This window comes from Rousettus aegyptiacus, unplaced genomic scaffold, assembly GCF_014176215.1.
Source record: "Rousettus aegyptiacus isolate mRouAeg1 unplaced genomic scaffold, mRouAeg1.p scaffold_m13_p_9, whole genome shotgun sequence".
Taxonomy (NCBI): Eukaryota; Metazoa; Chordata; class Mammalia; order Chiroptera; family Pteropodidae; genus Rousettus; species Rousettus aegyptiacus.
This window is the reverse complement of record NW_023416312.1, coordinates 18033247-18049065: the sequence shown is the minus strand read 5'-3', so window position 1 is coordinate 18049065 and position 15819 is coordinate 18033247. Positions and strand designations below refer to the sequence as shown.

The following is a 15819-nucleotide window of genomic DNA, read 5'->3' as shown; positions in this document are numbered from 1 at the left end:
GAAAGTACATTGAGCCTGAATGAAGACAGTATCAGTGAAATTTTTTAGCAGGTATAAGAAACCTTTTAGAAATCAACAGCAGAACTAATGGGACTAGATTCAGAGAATGAGCAAAGAGCTTGAAAAAAATGGATTCTGACACTGTGCAACAGGTAGGCTAAAGTTGGATTTAAAAAAGAAAAAAAGGCAATACTAAGAGAGAAATGCAATATGTGAGAGGAGGATGAGTGATTCTGAAAAGCCAAAGAATACCATAGAATCAAGTAGTGCTTTTATTGACTATAAAGCTTTCTTCCATCTTTAGCAAGATTAAAAGTACATGTTATTACTGCTATGAAATTTCATTTTATTTCTGTCTTTGATCCCATAAATGCTTAATAAATGTTTGATGGCTACGGTAATAAAGATAAACAATATAATCAGGAGGAATACTATGCTATAGCCAGAGAACCAGGTAGTTCCCTTCTATGTTTCTCCAATGCCTAGCAGAATACTTAGCACATAATCTATGCTCAGTAACTGTGTATGTTTTTTTTTTTGAGCAGATGCTTTAAATAATCCTGACTCATTCTGTCACATACATAGGCTTCATCATTACCACCTTTCTGACAGAGACAGAAATCTGACAAGTGAAATAAAAAATAAAAAAGTCATATGTAGGGGCAAGAAAACTATACATAAAGATGAAGGAAGAAGACATCCGCAAGGCAAATTACATGTACATACTATCTCTGGTGTCCTCTCATTACCTTTGACTTTTGTTCTTTTCTTCTATCCCTGTTTCATTCCCTGTTCAAATATTTTAATGATTGTAACCCTGGCACCTTTATATATCATAGGAGATGCCACTAGCAGTCATAATTGGGTATATCTATAGAAATCAAGCTTGTAACCTTTGATTATGCAGGAAAGGAAAGCCATTCATTGGAATCAAATCCTTAGCTGGCTACCTACCACAGGATAGTCAATTCATGGGGAAGATGTGCAGAATGGACCAGCCAGAAAAACTACACTGTTCGTTTTTAAATTTGTGTATAGAATTCTGGCCTTGTGAGTTTGGTTGAACCTCATATAAATTGTAAGAACTCTTTTTGCCCTCTGGCCTCGGTCCTAGGGGCTCAGTCAGGTCTCCTTGGTCCTTTTAAGTTGGGCTTGTAACTTGACCTCCCCCCCCCCCATATTCTTATTAAGCAGGGAGAGAAAAGGCCTAGAGATGTTATATTTCTTTGGGTTCCATATAGACCTTACTTAACCTACAAGGGTCACGGAATAGGAACCATGGGAGAAAAAGATGCATTCTCTCAAGTGGGAGAAGACCCCCATGACCATATCAATACACTATTACTTCTATTAGAAGTAGGTTCTAATAGATAATATCTAGATAGAAAAGATTCGTGAGAGAAAGGTCCAAAACAGTAGTGTCCAAAGAAACTAAACCATGCAGATAATAGAAACTTGAACTTCTGACTAATAACCAAATCCTCATATTAAATACTTTTGTGATTAGCATCTGTCACTAAAACTATCCAGAATCAACATTGCTTTCAAAGAACTGTTTCCTATGAAGAGGAATTTCACATTGCTTTTGTAAAATGCTCAGTAAGAACATTTAGTAGGACCTAACTAACTACTGTGTGTATGTGTTTTAAGCAAGCTTTGTGGCAGGAGTCTTTAAAGTGTAATACAGGCATCTAGCAGAGATATTGTGGGTTTGGTTTCAGACAACCACAATAAAGTGAGTTGTAATATTTTTGCTGGTGGAAGTCTTACCTTCAATTTATAAAAAAAAAAAAATAATGTCTTTGAAGCCCAATAAAGCAATGTGCAATAAAATGAGGTACGTCGGTAGATTGAATTCAAATGTCACCAGGGGGATGAAACTTGGAATTCAACTGGGTACACGCATATACACTTATACTTTAAGTTTCTGGTTCTGTGCCTTCTGATGTGGAGTTATACAAAACAGATGTCTCTATCTCTTATGCTTATTTGAGCTATATTAATATCTCTTATATGAGAAGCAGTATTTCAAGACTCTGGAACCAGAATTCCTTAGTTCAAAACACAGCTCTATCATTTGCAAGCTGAATGATTTTGTAAAAGTTACTTAACTATTTAGTGCCTGAGTTTCTCCAAGTATGACAGCAGGATGATGATGATCATACCTATCTTAAAGGGTCGGTAAAAATATTTAATACATAATTACATAAAAAGCATGTAGAAATAAACCTGGCACCCAGAATTATGTAAGTGATGTTAGCTGTTATTATGTAAGACATGCCTCTTACTCAAATGAAATTGATTTCTGTGGGAATAATATTCTTTTGACATAAATAAGTGGCAAGTGAATCTTTAAAAGAACATCACAATTATACATTCTACATAGTAGTATATGCATAAAACTCAGTTTTATTTTTTTAAAATATAGTTGAAGATACACCTCATTTCCCATTAACATCCATAAACAAGCAACAGAGTCCAGGTATAAATGCATCGTAGATAATGCCATTGATTTAATAATAATAATATTCATAGCCATGTTCTTATTTTAACAAAATCAAGTGATTCTAGCAAAAAGATTACTAATTAATTAGTTAATTAGAAATTACTGAGTACTTATTCAGTAACATAACTCAAAATGTTACAGTCTTGTTTTAAAGTATCAGTGCATTTCCTAAAATATAACTACACAAAAACTTCTCAGAGACACCAACTTTATTTTCTATACTTAATTGTTCTATAATACTTAATTAGAATTTCTGGCCTCTGGGGAGGGGACAAAAGAAAAACAAAGGACCTTATCTGTCACTTACTGAGTTAATTGCACGGAAAGTATCTATTTTCCTGAATCAATGCCAATTAATTTCAGTTCTGTTGAATAGGTAATGCAACATTAATAATATCAATGAATTCATTAAATATATAAAATATTAGAATGCATTTTAGGGGGAAGTTTTTCACAGGAAAGCTACAACAGATATGATAAGATGAATTTTAAAATAATTTTTTCTTGAAAAATATGTGCATGTATCTTCTGACAGAATATATAACCAGAAATCCTATCTCATCTTAAAAATAAAGTTGAAAACAAAAACTCATAGACACAAACAATATTTAAGTGGTTATAAGAGGGAAAGAGGGGAAGAAAAGGGGCGGATAAGGGTAAAGGAATCAAATATATGATGACAGAAGGAAATTTAACTTTTGGTGGTAAACACAATGCAACATACATATGATGTGTTATTGAACTGTACATGTGAAACCTATACAATTTTATTAACCTCAATAGTTTTAATAATAAGGTTGAATATACACAGTCTCTTTCTAAAGAATATAAAATTGTTAACTACAGTATAGTATCATTTTATGTTTAGTATTTCCGTATTAATATTCATGAAAAGAATAATTTCTAGTGATATGACTGGTAGTACTCTGTTATTCAATGGAACTACATTTTTAAGAGATAACATACTGGATAACATTTTATGTTCCATTAACAATTAAAGATCTAATTCATAGAATGAGAAAATTACTGAGTCATATATTTTTACATAATGTCCTATAGTTTCAACATGCTGAAAATATTTAGTAATTAAAAGATATATAATATGATTATCAAAGGTATTGGGAATAAATACTGGTGCCCAAAGGGGATATCTTCATGGGTCTTAATGTAAGAATGGAATGAAAAGGTGATGACGGTAAAAATAGAAGAAAACAAGTGTTTCCTCACCACATACCAACTCTATTAAGCACTGTGCTAGCTGATTCTAATGTATTATCCTATTTAATTCCAGTACTAAACCTGCCCTGGAGGAATTTTAATTCCTAATTTTGCAGACAAATAAATATGTTCCCAATGGTTAAAGAGTTGCCTAAGATAATTTGAATAGTAATTGGTAGACTTGGCTTTTATCTTGACCTGTCTACCTTTGAACCAGACTCTTTTCCTTCATTTACAGATTCCAGAAGAGATGCTAGACAATAGAGCAACTGAAAAGAGTAGCAAAGAGTAGCAAAGGGAAATGTTGTATTTGGTTTTCCCAGACTTGAGAATATCTAGATGGAAGAGACATAGAGACTGACTGCATATAAATCTTCAATCTCAGTGAAAGCAATGGGTAAAGAGAGCACAGAGGTCTGGTGGCCGTGTATGCTCAGAATCAAAATGCTTAAGGAAATGATTTTACAACATTAATCCTGTAGCTCTTTCTTTAAAATCAAGGCAAGAGGCAGTGGAAAGGGAATATAGAAGAAAATGGGCTTATATTGAGAATGGCAATGATATTTGAACACAAGAATAATCAGTAGAGTTGAATATCACTTCTTCATATTATTGGCCACTCTCTGCATATGACTTGCTCCGTGCTGCACCTAAAACCTTCCACCGTAACCGTCTCTCCCAGTAATTCTGTTCTCTTCTTTTTAAATAATTTTGTCAGACTAAAGGCATTTTATAATTATTTATTAGATTTTCTTGGTATTCACTTTAATTCCTGATTTAAACGGTGTAAATATATGTGAGATGTATGGATATATGCATGCATGAGTGGAGTATGAAAGGAGGAGAAAAGGTAGGAGAATTGAGGGCTATTATTTATTGTTAGTGTCTATCTTTTTTGCACCATGAAATAACTCCTCTGAAAAATGCTAACTTTTTAGCAATGTATGAAATAAATGTATGAAATCTGTTAGTTAAAACTGCTGTTGTTAATCTCATGTAAATAATTTGGAAGTTATAATTTAAGGATTTAAAATTCATTATATATTTCTCAAGATCCTAAAACTTTGCTGTAACTTCACCCCGAATTTCCAAAACCACATTTCCTTTCCGTACTTAATGATACCTATGAGAGGATGGTGGGTAACATAAATTAGATGAGGGTGAATTAGGTGAATATTTGACTCTTGCAGTATGGTTTAAAATCTTTGTTCTGAATGTGCCTCAATATGAGTTTTTAGAACTAAATAGCTGTTACTATTTATTGAATTTATACTGTGTGTGCCAAGAAAAGTGCTAACCAATTCATAGCATACTCAGTCTTCCTATCCACCTGAAGAAGTACATATCTTACTATCCCAATTTCGAAAATTAGGAAACTGAACCTTGGTGCGGTTGAAAACTCTCTCGAGGTCACATAGCTGGTTAGCAATACATCCAAGAATCAAACCCAGGAAATCTGATTTCAGATCTCACAGTTAAACATACACATATTTTTGTCAGCCTACTATTCATACTTTTCTATTTATATTCTGAAAGATGTAGGTGTTCATTAATCACCAACTCTTTTAAAGACATTTTTTAAATATTAATCAAGCTCCCTTCCTGCAATTAGAAAGCATTAGGTGCTTTTAAAATCTTTCATATGTCTTCATAAAAATGGTCTTTAGGTCTCCCCACCTTTGGTAGTTCGAGAGTTGGCAGGAAAAAAAAACATGTCTTACTAAAAACAAAGTACAAACAACGGGTTCTGATATAAAGACCAATATAACTATACAATCACATTTAATAAGTGTATATCAAAATAAAAGCTCTTCCAGGAGAGCCTGTTGAGAATGTTTACAGAGGTATAACAAAACCTAAGCTTGTCAAATCTAATTATTTTTAATGTTAAACTTCACTGTTGGCCTTTTTTTTCTTGTCATAAGGGAAAAAAAGATCATTAGTTGACAGAACAAACATTGCTGACATTTCTTTCTAATAATAGTATAGAAATCAAATTAGAACATGACATATTTTTAAAAATCTAGTAAGTGTAACAAATGCATTACTTTAATAAAAATAATGGTAAGATATAGTAAAATACCTAATATGTATATATGTATGCATGTAAATAATTTATATGCTTTTAATAAAAAACATACTTTAACAATAATATATCAAAGCATTTTAATTGGAATATATTATCTTTGGATAGGCAAACATTTAGCAGACTTCTCTGGGGGCACATTTATATTCGAAATAATTTGGCTCATATTTCAGGCTTAATTAGCAAATTAACTATAAATCTCCATTGTATAAATCCGGCTCTGAGAACTTCAAATCCATAAAAAATAAATATTTAATTAAAATTACTTTTAAAATAGCTTTATAAAACTTTAACATATTTTAAAAATCAGTAGTCTTGAGAATCCATGTTTTCTTAAAGAAGGAAGCAGGAGAGTATACTTTTTACCAATGATCATGGTCCTTATTCATGAATATATAGCTTGGCAGAAAAATTAAAATTTTTACACCCACCTTTTTGTGTGTGACACTTTTGCTACCACTAAGAATCAACTTTTAAAAGAAAATGAACTCTGGACGTTAGATATTTTATAGTGTTTTCTCTTTTGTTGATATGGGAGTGTTAGCTAGTACTGTGATACTCATTAATATTTATTTTAAGAGTTAAGTTCTGGAAAAATAGGAAATATGATTATGATGTTTCAGTAGCTTCTGTCTTGCAGCTACTGAGTATGACTAAAAAGATCATTTTGACCTTTTTAATTTTAATCTCTGATTAGAAACAAAAGAAGAGATATAATTTGGAAAAGTCATAGAAGAGAAAAAGATAACTTAAATCAAGTACAGTTTATGCTAATCTATCCCAGTGCTATGCACTTTTTAAGATATTCAGCCATTATGGAGAAACTTTATCATGTTTGTTTGTTTGTTTTGTTTCCAGGGGAGCTGTTCTTTTCCCCCCTCAGCTTTATTGAAGTAGACAATTTGTTGCTTATATTCACATTATACAATTCAATATGCTTTTTTTCAATTATAGTTGGCATACAATAATATATTAGTTTCAGTTGTACAGCATAGTGATTAGAGATTGATATAACTCATGAAGTGGTCACTCCACTAAATCAGGTACCCTTCTTCTCCCTTACACATTTTTTACAATATTATTGACTATTTTCCTGATACTAAACTTTATATCTCCGATACACTTTATATTTCGTACCTCTCCATTTGTACTTCTTAATCCCTTTGCCCATTTTCATCATCCTCCCAACCCCCCTCCCATCTAGTAGCCCTCAAAATATTCTCTGTATCTATGAGTTTGATTCCATTTTTGTTGTTGTTGTTTATTTCGTTCTTTAGATTCCACATGTACATGAAATCACATGGTTTTTATCTTTCTCTATGCGACGCACTTCATTCAGCACAATATCCTCTGGGTCCATCAAGGCAATATCTTTTTCCATCTCTTCCTTTTAGTCTGTATGTGTCTTTTAATCTGAAGTAAGTCTCTTGCAAGCAGCATTTGTAGGGGTCTTGTTTTCTTATTCATTCAGTTTCTCTATCTTTTGGTTGGAACACTTAACTCTTTTCCATTTGAGGTACTTGTTGATAGGAATGTAGTTATTACCACTAATTATTCATAATTTTGTTACATATTTTTTTCTTCTTAAGTAGTCCCTTCAATTCCTGTAATGCTGGCTTGGTATTGATGAATTCTCCAGCTAATTTTTGTCTAGGAAGCTCTTCATCTGTCCTTCAACTTTAAATGACAGCTTTGCTGGATAAAGTATGTTTGGTCGTAGTTCCTAGGTTTTCATCACATCATTATATTTTGTGTGAAGCCCTTCTGACCTGCATAGTTTCTTTTGAGAAATCAGCTGCCAGTGTCATGGGTGCTCCCTTGCAGGTAACTCACTTCTTTTCTCTTGCTCTCTTTGTATTTAACCTTTGGCATTTTAATTATGATGTGTCTTGGTGTGGGCCTCTTTGGGTTCCTCCTCCTTGGGACTCTGAGCTTTCTGGAGTTGTATGTCTATCTCCTTCACCAGATGAAGGAAGCTTTCCATTATTATTTCTTCAAATATATGTTCAATTCCTTGTTCTCCCTCTTCAGGTACCCCTATGACACAGATGTTGTTACCCTTAATTTTGTCCCATAGGCTCCTTAAATTATTATTATATTCTTAGTTGCTTTTTTCTTGGTGTTCTGGTTGGGCGTCCTTGACTTTTCCATCCTCTGTATTGGTGGTTCAATTCTCTTCCTTATCTACTCTGTGGATTCCCTCTAGTATACAATTCATCTCAGATAATGTATTCTTCATTTCTGACTGGTTCTCTTTTATAATTTTCATTTCCCTTTTTATGTTTTTTTTTTATCTCTTTGTTAAAGTTTTTACTGAGTTCATTTACACTTCCCTTAAGTTCATTGAGCATCTTTATAACCAGTGTTTTGAACTCTGCATCTGTTAGATTGTTTGACTCCATTATTTCTAGATCTCTATTCTGTTCTGTTCTCTCATATGGTTTCTGCTTCTTTGTCTTTCCATTTTGGCTGCCTTTCTGCATCTGTTGCTATGCACTTAAGCAAAGCTCCTGAGTTTTCTGGTCTTATTAGTGTGGATTTTTGAAGTAGTGTCCAGTGGCACAGTCCTGAGAACAGTTCAGCTGCAGGCCAAATTGAGCCCAAGCCTGTATCCCTCCAGGGTCACCTGTAAGATTCAGCAAACAATCCACAGATGCTAGTCTTATAGTTGCCTTAAAAGGCCATGTCAAAAACTGATGCCAGCTGCCTCCATTGTGAGTTTAGGAGCTGCTCAGCAAGGAGCACCTGACTCGCTGATGACACAACTGGAGGTGGCTTGGGTGGGGCCACAAATTGGGGAAGGTGGGGTTTCAGGGAATACTCTGGGCAGGACGACCTCTGTTATCCAGTGCGATGACGTCTCAGCAATGGCATTGCTACGTATGCATTTTGGGAGGAGGGAGGCCTCATAAGGGGAACAATGGATACCACCTGCACTTCTGTCTGGTATAAAGCCTCTCCTCTGGCCCTTGCTCGGACAACTCAGTGTCCGCCTTTAAGTTTCTGGTGCCCTTTTTGCAGCCCACCCATCGCTGGTGCTCAGAGTGAGTACGTCCTTCACTGAGAAAGTTCACTCACGGACGCGGCCCCTTTAAGAGGCTTCTGCCTCTGTGGGTGCCACGGCTTCTGTCCCACTCAGCCACTGGGTAAGGGGTAGGCTCGCGTCTTCACCACCTCCTCTAACTGTTGCAAGGTGATTTCTTATTTCTGTCCCTAGTTGTAGTGCTTCTGTTCTTCTAGAAATCTAGGTGACTCTGCTTGCTGTTTGCTCTGTGTTTTTGTCTCAACTTTGATGTAGTTACAAAAGGGGATGAGCAAAGCTTATATCACCTACGCCATTTTGGCTGTTTTTTTCCCATTTTGTATTTCTCTCAACTCAGTATAAATTTAGACAGTTCTCATGTTTGATTTTAAAGCTACCGACTCACAACTTTAGTGGTAATTTGTGTTTGTACTTCTGCAAAAGCATAAAATGTAATCTCTTGTTCAGTGTAACAAGAATATAATTTATGATTATAAAACAAACAAAAACAGAAATCTAAGTACTGGAGAAAATAAATAATATATTTGATCACATATGCTTTAGAAAGACTCAACCCGAGTTTGAAATTAAGGACTTCATGGATCAAACAATGGTCAAGTTTTTTACTAAATATATAGTAAAATAGTAAAAATAAAAATTTACCTATAAGAATTGAACAATATAGCATCATTTTTCTAATTGTTTTTAATATATGTAATTGTATGTACTCTTATACTTGAGTAATAGCAAAAAAGAATTGGTTAAATAAAAGAAACCAACTTATGATATATTGGCTACCAAAATATTATTATAATTATTACTTTTAAAGTTCCTGGCTTACACATTTGAAATGTGCCTAATTCTGGCTTATGTAACTCAGAAAACACAGACTCAAATGACTTTCAAGGCCAATGCTGGATGTTAATGTTTCCATTTTTGGTCTCGTAGCAAAAATAGTTTTATTAACCAGTGTAAAATCTGGAATGTCAAAGGTGTAATAGACAGTATAGACCCCATACACAAAATATATGCGTAGTCATTTTATTCTAAATTGCTTCATTTGAAAATGTAGTGTGAAAATCTAGAGAGAGGAAGCAAAGGTAAGTAATTTTATGGTGCTCTAAAATGTTTAGACTTGAAAATGAAAGTCCTAGAATAAAAATGCTCATTCATTAGAGTTTGTGATGCAGCCAATCCTGATAAGTTCCCTTTTACCTGCCATAGGGTTTAAATAATTGTGAGCTAATCTGATAGGTGCCAAGCATCATTCTCTCACAGGTAGGAACTGCAGGTTTTCTAGAAAGCCAATAGGCCTTGTCCCAAACCTGTTTCTCCATTCTTGTCTTATGTAATAAAATGTTCTAAGAAACAAACTAGATGACTAGAAGTTTCGCATATTTGTTAAGAGATTTTGTAGTAATTAGTATATTATGATAAAGTCTTGGGGAAATTGGAGCTCCCAAGCAGGATATCTTGGATTTAGAGCAGCCTCCCCTGTTGACTCCTCCTCTGTTTGCCTTCTAATTATTCCTCTGTTTACCTCTGTTTACAAAAAATATCATACACTATGATTTTACAAAAGACTGGAATATTGTTTTGTGGTTATATGTACTCGTTAGTGTAATTGTAATTACACTTTTTTTTTAAAGCTACTCCCTACTATGAAGTTGCAATCTTTATGCAACGGGAAAGGACAAAGTCATCTGTGCGTATTGCCATCACCCTTCTGTCTGGCACCATTCAGCAAAAGTTCATTGATTTTTTGTTGCTTAGAATATGTAATGAGAGGACAGAGGACATCTCTGTTCTAGTGGTTCTTAAATTCAAATAATTAGAGACATACAACTAATACATGAGGAAATATTGAGCAGTTAAAATGTTATTTAAAAATGATAGAAAAAGAGAGTAACTAAGGATCATATTTAGACAGCATATTAATGAAAAGCATCTCTGTGGAAGTGACACTTAACTGAGTCCTCAGTGATAAGGAGAGATTATTTTAAGAAATGGAGGAAGAAAAATTCAGGAGTGAAAATAGTTTGACATATTTGTGGAAAAGAGAAAGACAAGTGTGACTGAAACAGTGTCAGTGGGCAACAATGATATGCAATTAGATTGGAGAGGTAGGCAGGTTCTAGACCCTATAAGGATTTCAGGTAAAAAATTTGGATTTTTCTTCTTAATATGATAGATATCCATTGGTTTTTATATAAAGTCACATCTGATTTATAGTTGAGCGAAGGAGAAGGAGCCAGCAGCAAAGGAGCTAAAAAAACAGCTCTTGGTAAGGTGGGAAGATAATCAGCAGAGGGTGGTACAGGAAGCTCCAAGAATGACAAGAATGAAGGAGTGGTTAATCAGGTTGGTAACTGGATTGTCAAGTAAGACGATGACAAAAAAGTGGATATTGGATTTGGGAACCTGGAGTTTGATGACAACCTTTATAAGATGTTTCAATGAGATAGTGAGCAAGGAGAATAATAGGGCAAGGAAGTAGAAAAAGTAACTTAAAAACAATTTTTTTTAGTGAGAAGGAACACATATTAGGGCCATAGTAAGAGGGATTTGTTGGCTCAAGAGAGTTTATTTTATTTTGACTGATAATGGAGAACTTCTATAGAGATGGAGACATGGAAAATGCCATAAGCAGCAGGTAATTTTAGGAGAAAAGTCCTTGAAAAGTGAGAGGGGTGGGATAAGGGGAAGAACATTCTACTGTACCTTTCTTAATATATGCTCTCTCTACATACTTTTGAGTTCCATTGGAAGTAAAATTTGCAAATTTTGCTGAACATCATAGCAGAAAATTTGCTTGGAATGGTTCTAGTTTAATAAAATATTTCATTTTATCCAAAACATGGCAGATATAATAAATTACATGTATTTGGGAAGAAATTTTCATTTCCTTTAAAAAATTTACTTTTCAGGTGCTTCAAGAAGACCTAGAACAAGAACAAGTCAAGGTCAATTCTCTCACTCACATGGTGGTGGTAGTCGATGAATCTAGTGGAGATCATGCAACTGCGGCTTTGGAAGAGCAACTTAAGGTTAGATTATTTTCTTTAATATCCTAAAATGTGACATTTAAAGTAATTAATTGCTATTCAGAAAATATTTAGAAATTTTATAGCATAATTTATATTTATAAACATTTAGAATGTACTATATTTAAACTAATTCAGATGATGTCCCATTTGCACATAATTGCCTTTCATTAACTATACACTGTTCATACTAGCTTCCTGGTCTTTGGGGAAATATATAAATGCAGATACTTTTTTTTTTCTAAATTAGAGCTGAATAACATGTATTAGGGGATTGGTCAGAGGAATATTATTTATGTCTATTTCAAACCTACAGTCTAAGAGAAGACAAAGGTAAACAAACAAACAAACAAAAACTCAGAAAGAATCACATTCAATCAAATAACAAAAAATTGACTGGTATATTTTTTTCCCAGAGGGTTTCAGTTGAATTCTTGTGGGCCTTGGTTGGGAGTGTGATTGGTTAAAAAAAAATAAGGCAGAAATTTTTCTAAGTCATAGATTATTTCCAATTAAAAAAAAAACTCAAAAGCATCCACTTTGTCATTATAAGACCTAGTACTACTAGATCTGGAATATAATTATTCCAAGGTGATGCCTGCGGGGCTAGGCAACCTGGACAGCAGTCCATTGAACTCACAGATGGTGACTAGGTTAGGTGTTAGGTAGGGCAAATTAAGAGTGGTGGCCCTCAGCTTTTCTATATTTATTATCCTTCTTGCTTTCATTTTTTACCTTGGTATCTGCCTTTATTTCTTTGGCCTAGAGACATCTAAAATAGCTGCGCATGTATTGGCTATTCCTAATTCACACAAACTCCATATCCCTTTGTCCATGATTACATCTCCCTTAATTAGTGTTGACCACTGCCTCCCAGCTGCCTCTTTTCCCCTTGAGCCCCTTTTTGTTTTTGATAGCCTAATTTCTCTCTATACAGCCCCTAACTATCACCTGACTTTTAGGTGAGGTAAGACTTGATCTAGACTAATGTCTGAAAAGGGCAGAGTTAAGAGGAATTGAGTGGTAAGAAAGACCCCTATTTAACCTTTCCTCTCATTCCATCAGTTTCGTTGGTCCCAGAGGAATTCATGCTTGAATTCTATGTCTTATTTAACCATCGGTTTGAATTGCCCTGGAATGCTCGGCTCTCATTTGCCTTTAAAATTGGATGATTCTTTCTTAGGTTCTTTGCAAATCAAGTCTTACATCATTTAATTTTTAAAAGGGGAAGAGGAAGAAAAATTGGTAGAGAAGGAGGAGAAGAGAAGGAACAGTAAAGGTTAAAAATACAGATAAAAAATACATTAGAGGAGCCACCTTAATAGCAACACAAATATCTTCTGCATGTGATAAGAATTAGATGTGTGCGTTAGAGGACTATCATCTATTTCATACTGGGCCCAGAGGCATTTTGTTAAAAGTAAAGGGAAGAGTTTTTGGAAACCATCCAAGGAGAACAAATTGGCAGGGACTTGAGAATAATCTTTGAAGGCTTTTATTGGAGTGACGTTTGGTCATCCATAGCTATTCCCTAAGATTTGATAGTGTTGAATGCTATCCCTACATCTTTCTCTGCTAAAGTCTCCCATGTCACCATAATGCCCTAATCTGTTTCACTTGTGTTTGCTGAAGTATAATTCAGAAACTCAAAATAAATACCCAGTGGTCTTTAGTTAAGAGATACAGACTGGGAAAACAAGGAAAGGAAGTCTTGATTTAGTACAGTAAGAGAGATGTGTTCTTATCATCTTGAGTTAGAACGCTAAAAATAGCTCCTCATAGAATATGTGTTGACTTAGTTCTGTGAATTCAATTATAACTCAGATTTTCTCTAACTTTGAATGACTTTTAGAAATCATCCTTTTAAAAGGTTTGAAAAAAAACAAAGTTAGGTCAGAACATATGCTTAGGAATTCTGAAAGATATTACAGCTTATAAAGGATAGTCTTCTGAAAACTGCAGTCTGTTGTAAATTAATTTGATTCTCTCTCAGAGGTTCAACTTGATCCTCAGCAATGTCATCACCAGTCAGAAACTTGTCCTTAACTTTAGAGGCTTCTAGGATATCAATAGACAAGAGTCTAATTTGTAAGCAATAATGTCAGTTAAATAATTTTATTGAGAAATAGCTTGTCTATATAACTGACATAGGTAATTTATGTAGTCTTCAGTCCTGGAGGATTTTACCATATCTCTTTTTAAGCATTCTGCATTCTATTTATTATTTTTTCTAGGAATACTTGTTATATTCTTACTACATCTCAAGGATTGTACTGGGTAACCGAGGTAAAACATTGAACAATAGAGAATTTGTCACTTTCTTCCTAGGTCAGGAATGAATAATTTATGAGCCTACTACTTTCCTTGGAACCTCAGAACAATGATAGCCATTTCTCAGTCTCCCTCTTTGAAATCAAATACTGATTCCTTGTCATTTGTGTTCACTATGGTAGACATGGAGGGCTTGGTGACTGATCTCTTGGTACTTGCAATCTAGCAGATGAAATAGACATTGATTAAATATTTACGAAAATGAGCAAATATTAAAGAATGGACACAACTTATTTCTATGAAGGAAAGGAATAAGTTTTTGTGACAACAAAGTAATCTGAATTATAATGAAGTTTGAATGAATAAAATGATTCCCTAGGAAAGTGGTGTTTAAGCAAGAATCTATAAGGTATGTTGAAGGAAACTGATAAAGCCTGCGTAAAGGGGATTGGTGGACATGGGCACTGTTTCCAGGAAAGAGAAACAGTATTATCAAGTGAGCATGTTAGCCTTAATGAACTGAAAACGATCCAGTTTAACTACAACATTGAGTTCAGAAGAGGGATTGCTAGAGGAGGCTTTGGCAGGTAGACATGGGCTTACCTAAGAATTAGAATAAGTGTATGATACTCAACAGTATAATTCATTCAGTCAAAAAAACATGTATTGAGCATCAGCTCTCTGCCAAATTGACAGCTGGGACTACAGTGGTGAGGAGGGGTAGGGGTAGCAGTCATGGTACCTGTCCTCCTGGACTTGCATGAAACAGACAACTAAATGTAAAATTATAGCCATGATGAGTTCAGTGTGACAAAAATATAAATTTCTAGATAACCTGTCTTGTTCTAGAAGGTCAAGAAAGTAGAAATCAATTAGGTAACACTAAAGAGTAGGAAAATGTTCTGGACAGAGCAGTATTTATTTATTCATTTGACAGATATGTATTGAGTGCCTATTAGGTGCCAGCTGAAAGTCTCAGCTTTGAGGTTAGGTATGTACAAAACAAAAATTATTCCTCAGTGAAGCTTGTGCTCTAAGCATGTGTCATAATAAACAAGCAAGTTTTATACTATGTAAAAGGTTATAACAACTATAAAGAAACATAGACCTGGGAAGGGAGATTTTTTACATGAAATACTCAGGGAAAGCTTTGTTGAGAATGTGGCATTTGAGCAAAAACCAAAACAAAGTAAGGGAGGTGTTTTGGAGGTGCAGAGGTCCCATGGGGCCATTTACATTTTAAAATAGAAAAAAAAAGACTATAAACGGAGAATAAAGAAAGCCAACTGTTCTACAGAGATAGCTCTTTGTAGTTAAAAAAAAAAAAAAACAAACAGAAACATGGTTAGGCCTATAGTGTATAGGAGATGCTCTATTAAAAACACCTTCCAGAAAAAGGCAGAGCTATTAAAGTCCCATTTTTAGATATATTCCTCTATACAAGTTAATACTTGTGAGTCCAACTAGATGTATTAAAGATATCTAAGGCCATAAACCCAAGAGGGTTTCTGGCATATAAGAGGCATTTGTATTATTTTGTTAAATGACTTTAATCTTACAGTTACTGGTACCATTTTGGAGAATTAAAGGTATAACAAAAGAATGGCTGCAGACAAGCATCCTATTTTGAAGAATAACAACCTGGAAAATAAATTTTAGAGCAGATTATTAA

At 34.3% G+C, this 15819-nt stretch overlaps 1 protein-coding gene across 8 annotated transcripts in view; it reads left to right on the top strand.

Annotated features, from left to right (window-relative positions):
- The window catches only part of DMD (dystrophin), a 2254165-nt gene that overhangs the window by 894814 nt on the left and 1343532 nt on the right, over positions 1–15819 (top strand). For all 8 annotated transcript variants that reach the window (XM_036227209.1, XM_036227208.1, XM_036227211.1 and 5 more), the window contains one exon: positions 11760–11879. In XM_036227209.1, coding sequence (XP_036083102.1) covers positions 11760–11879 — 120 coding nt within the window. The remainder of the gene's footprint in view (positions 1–11759; positions 11880–15819) is intronic.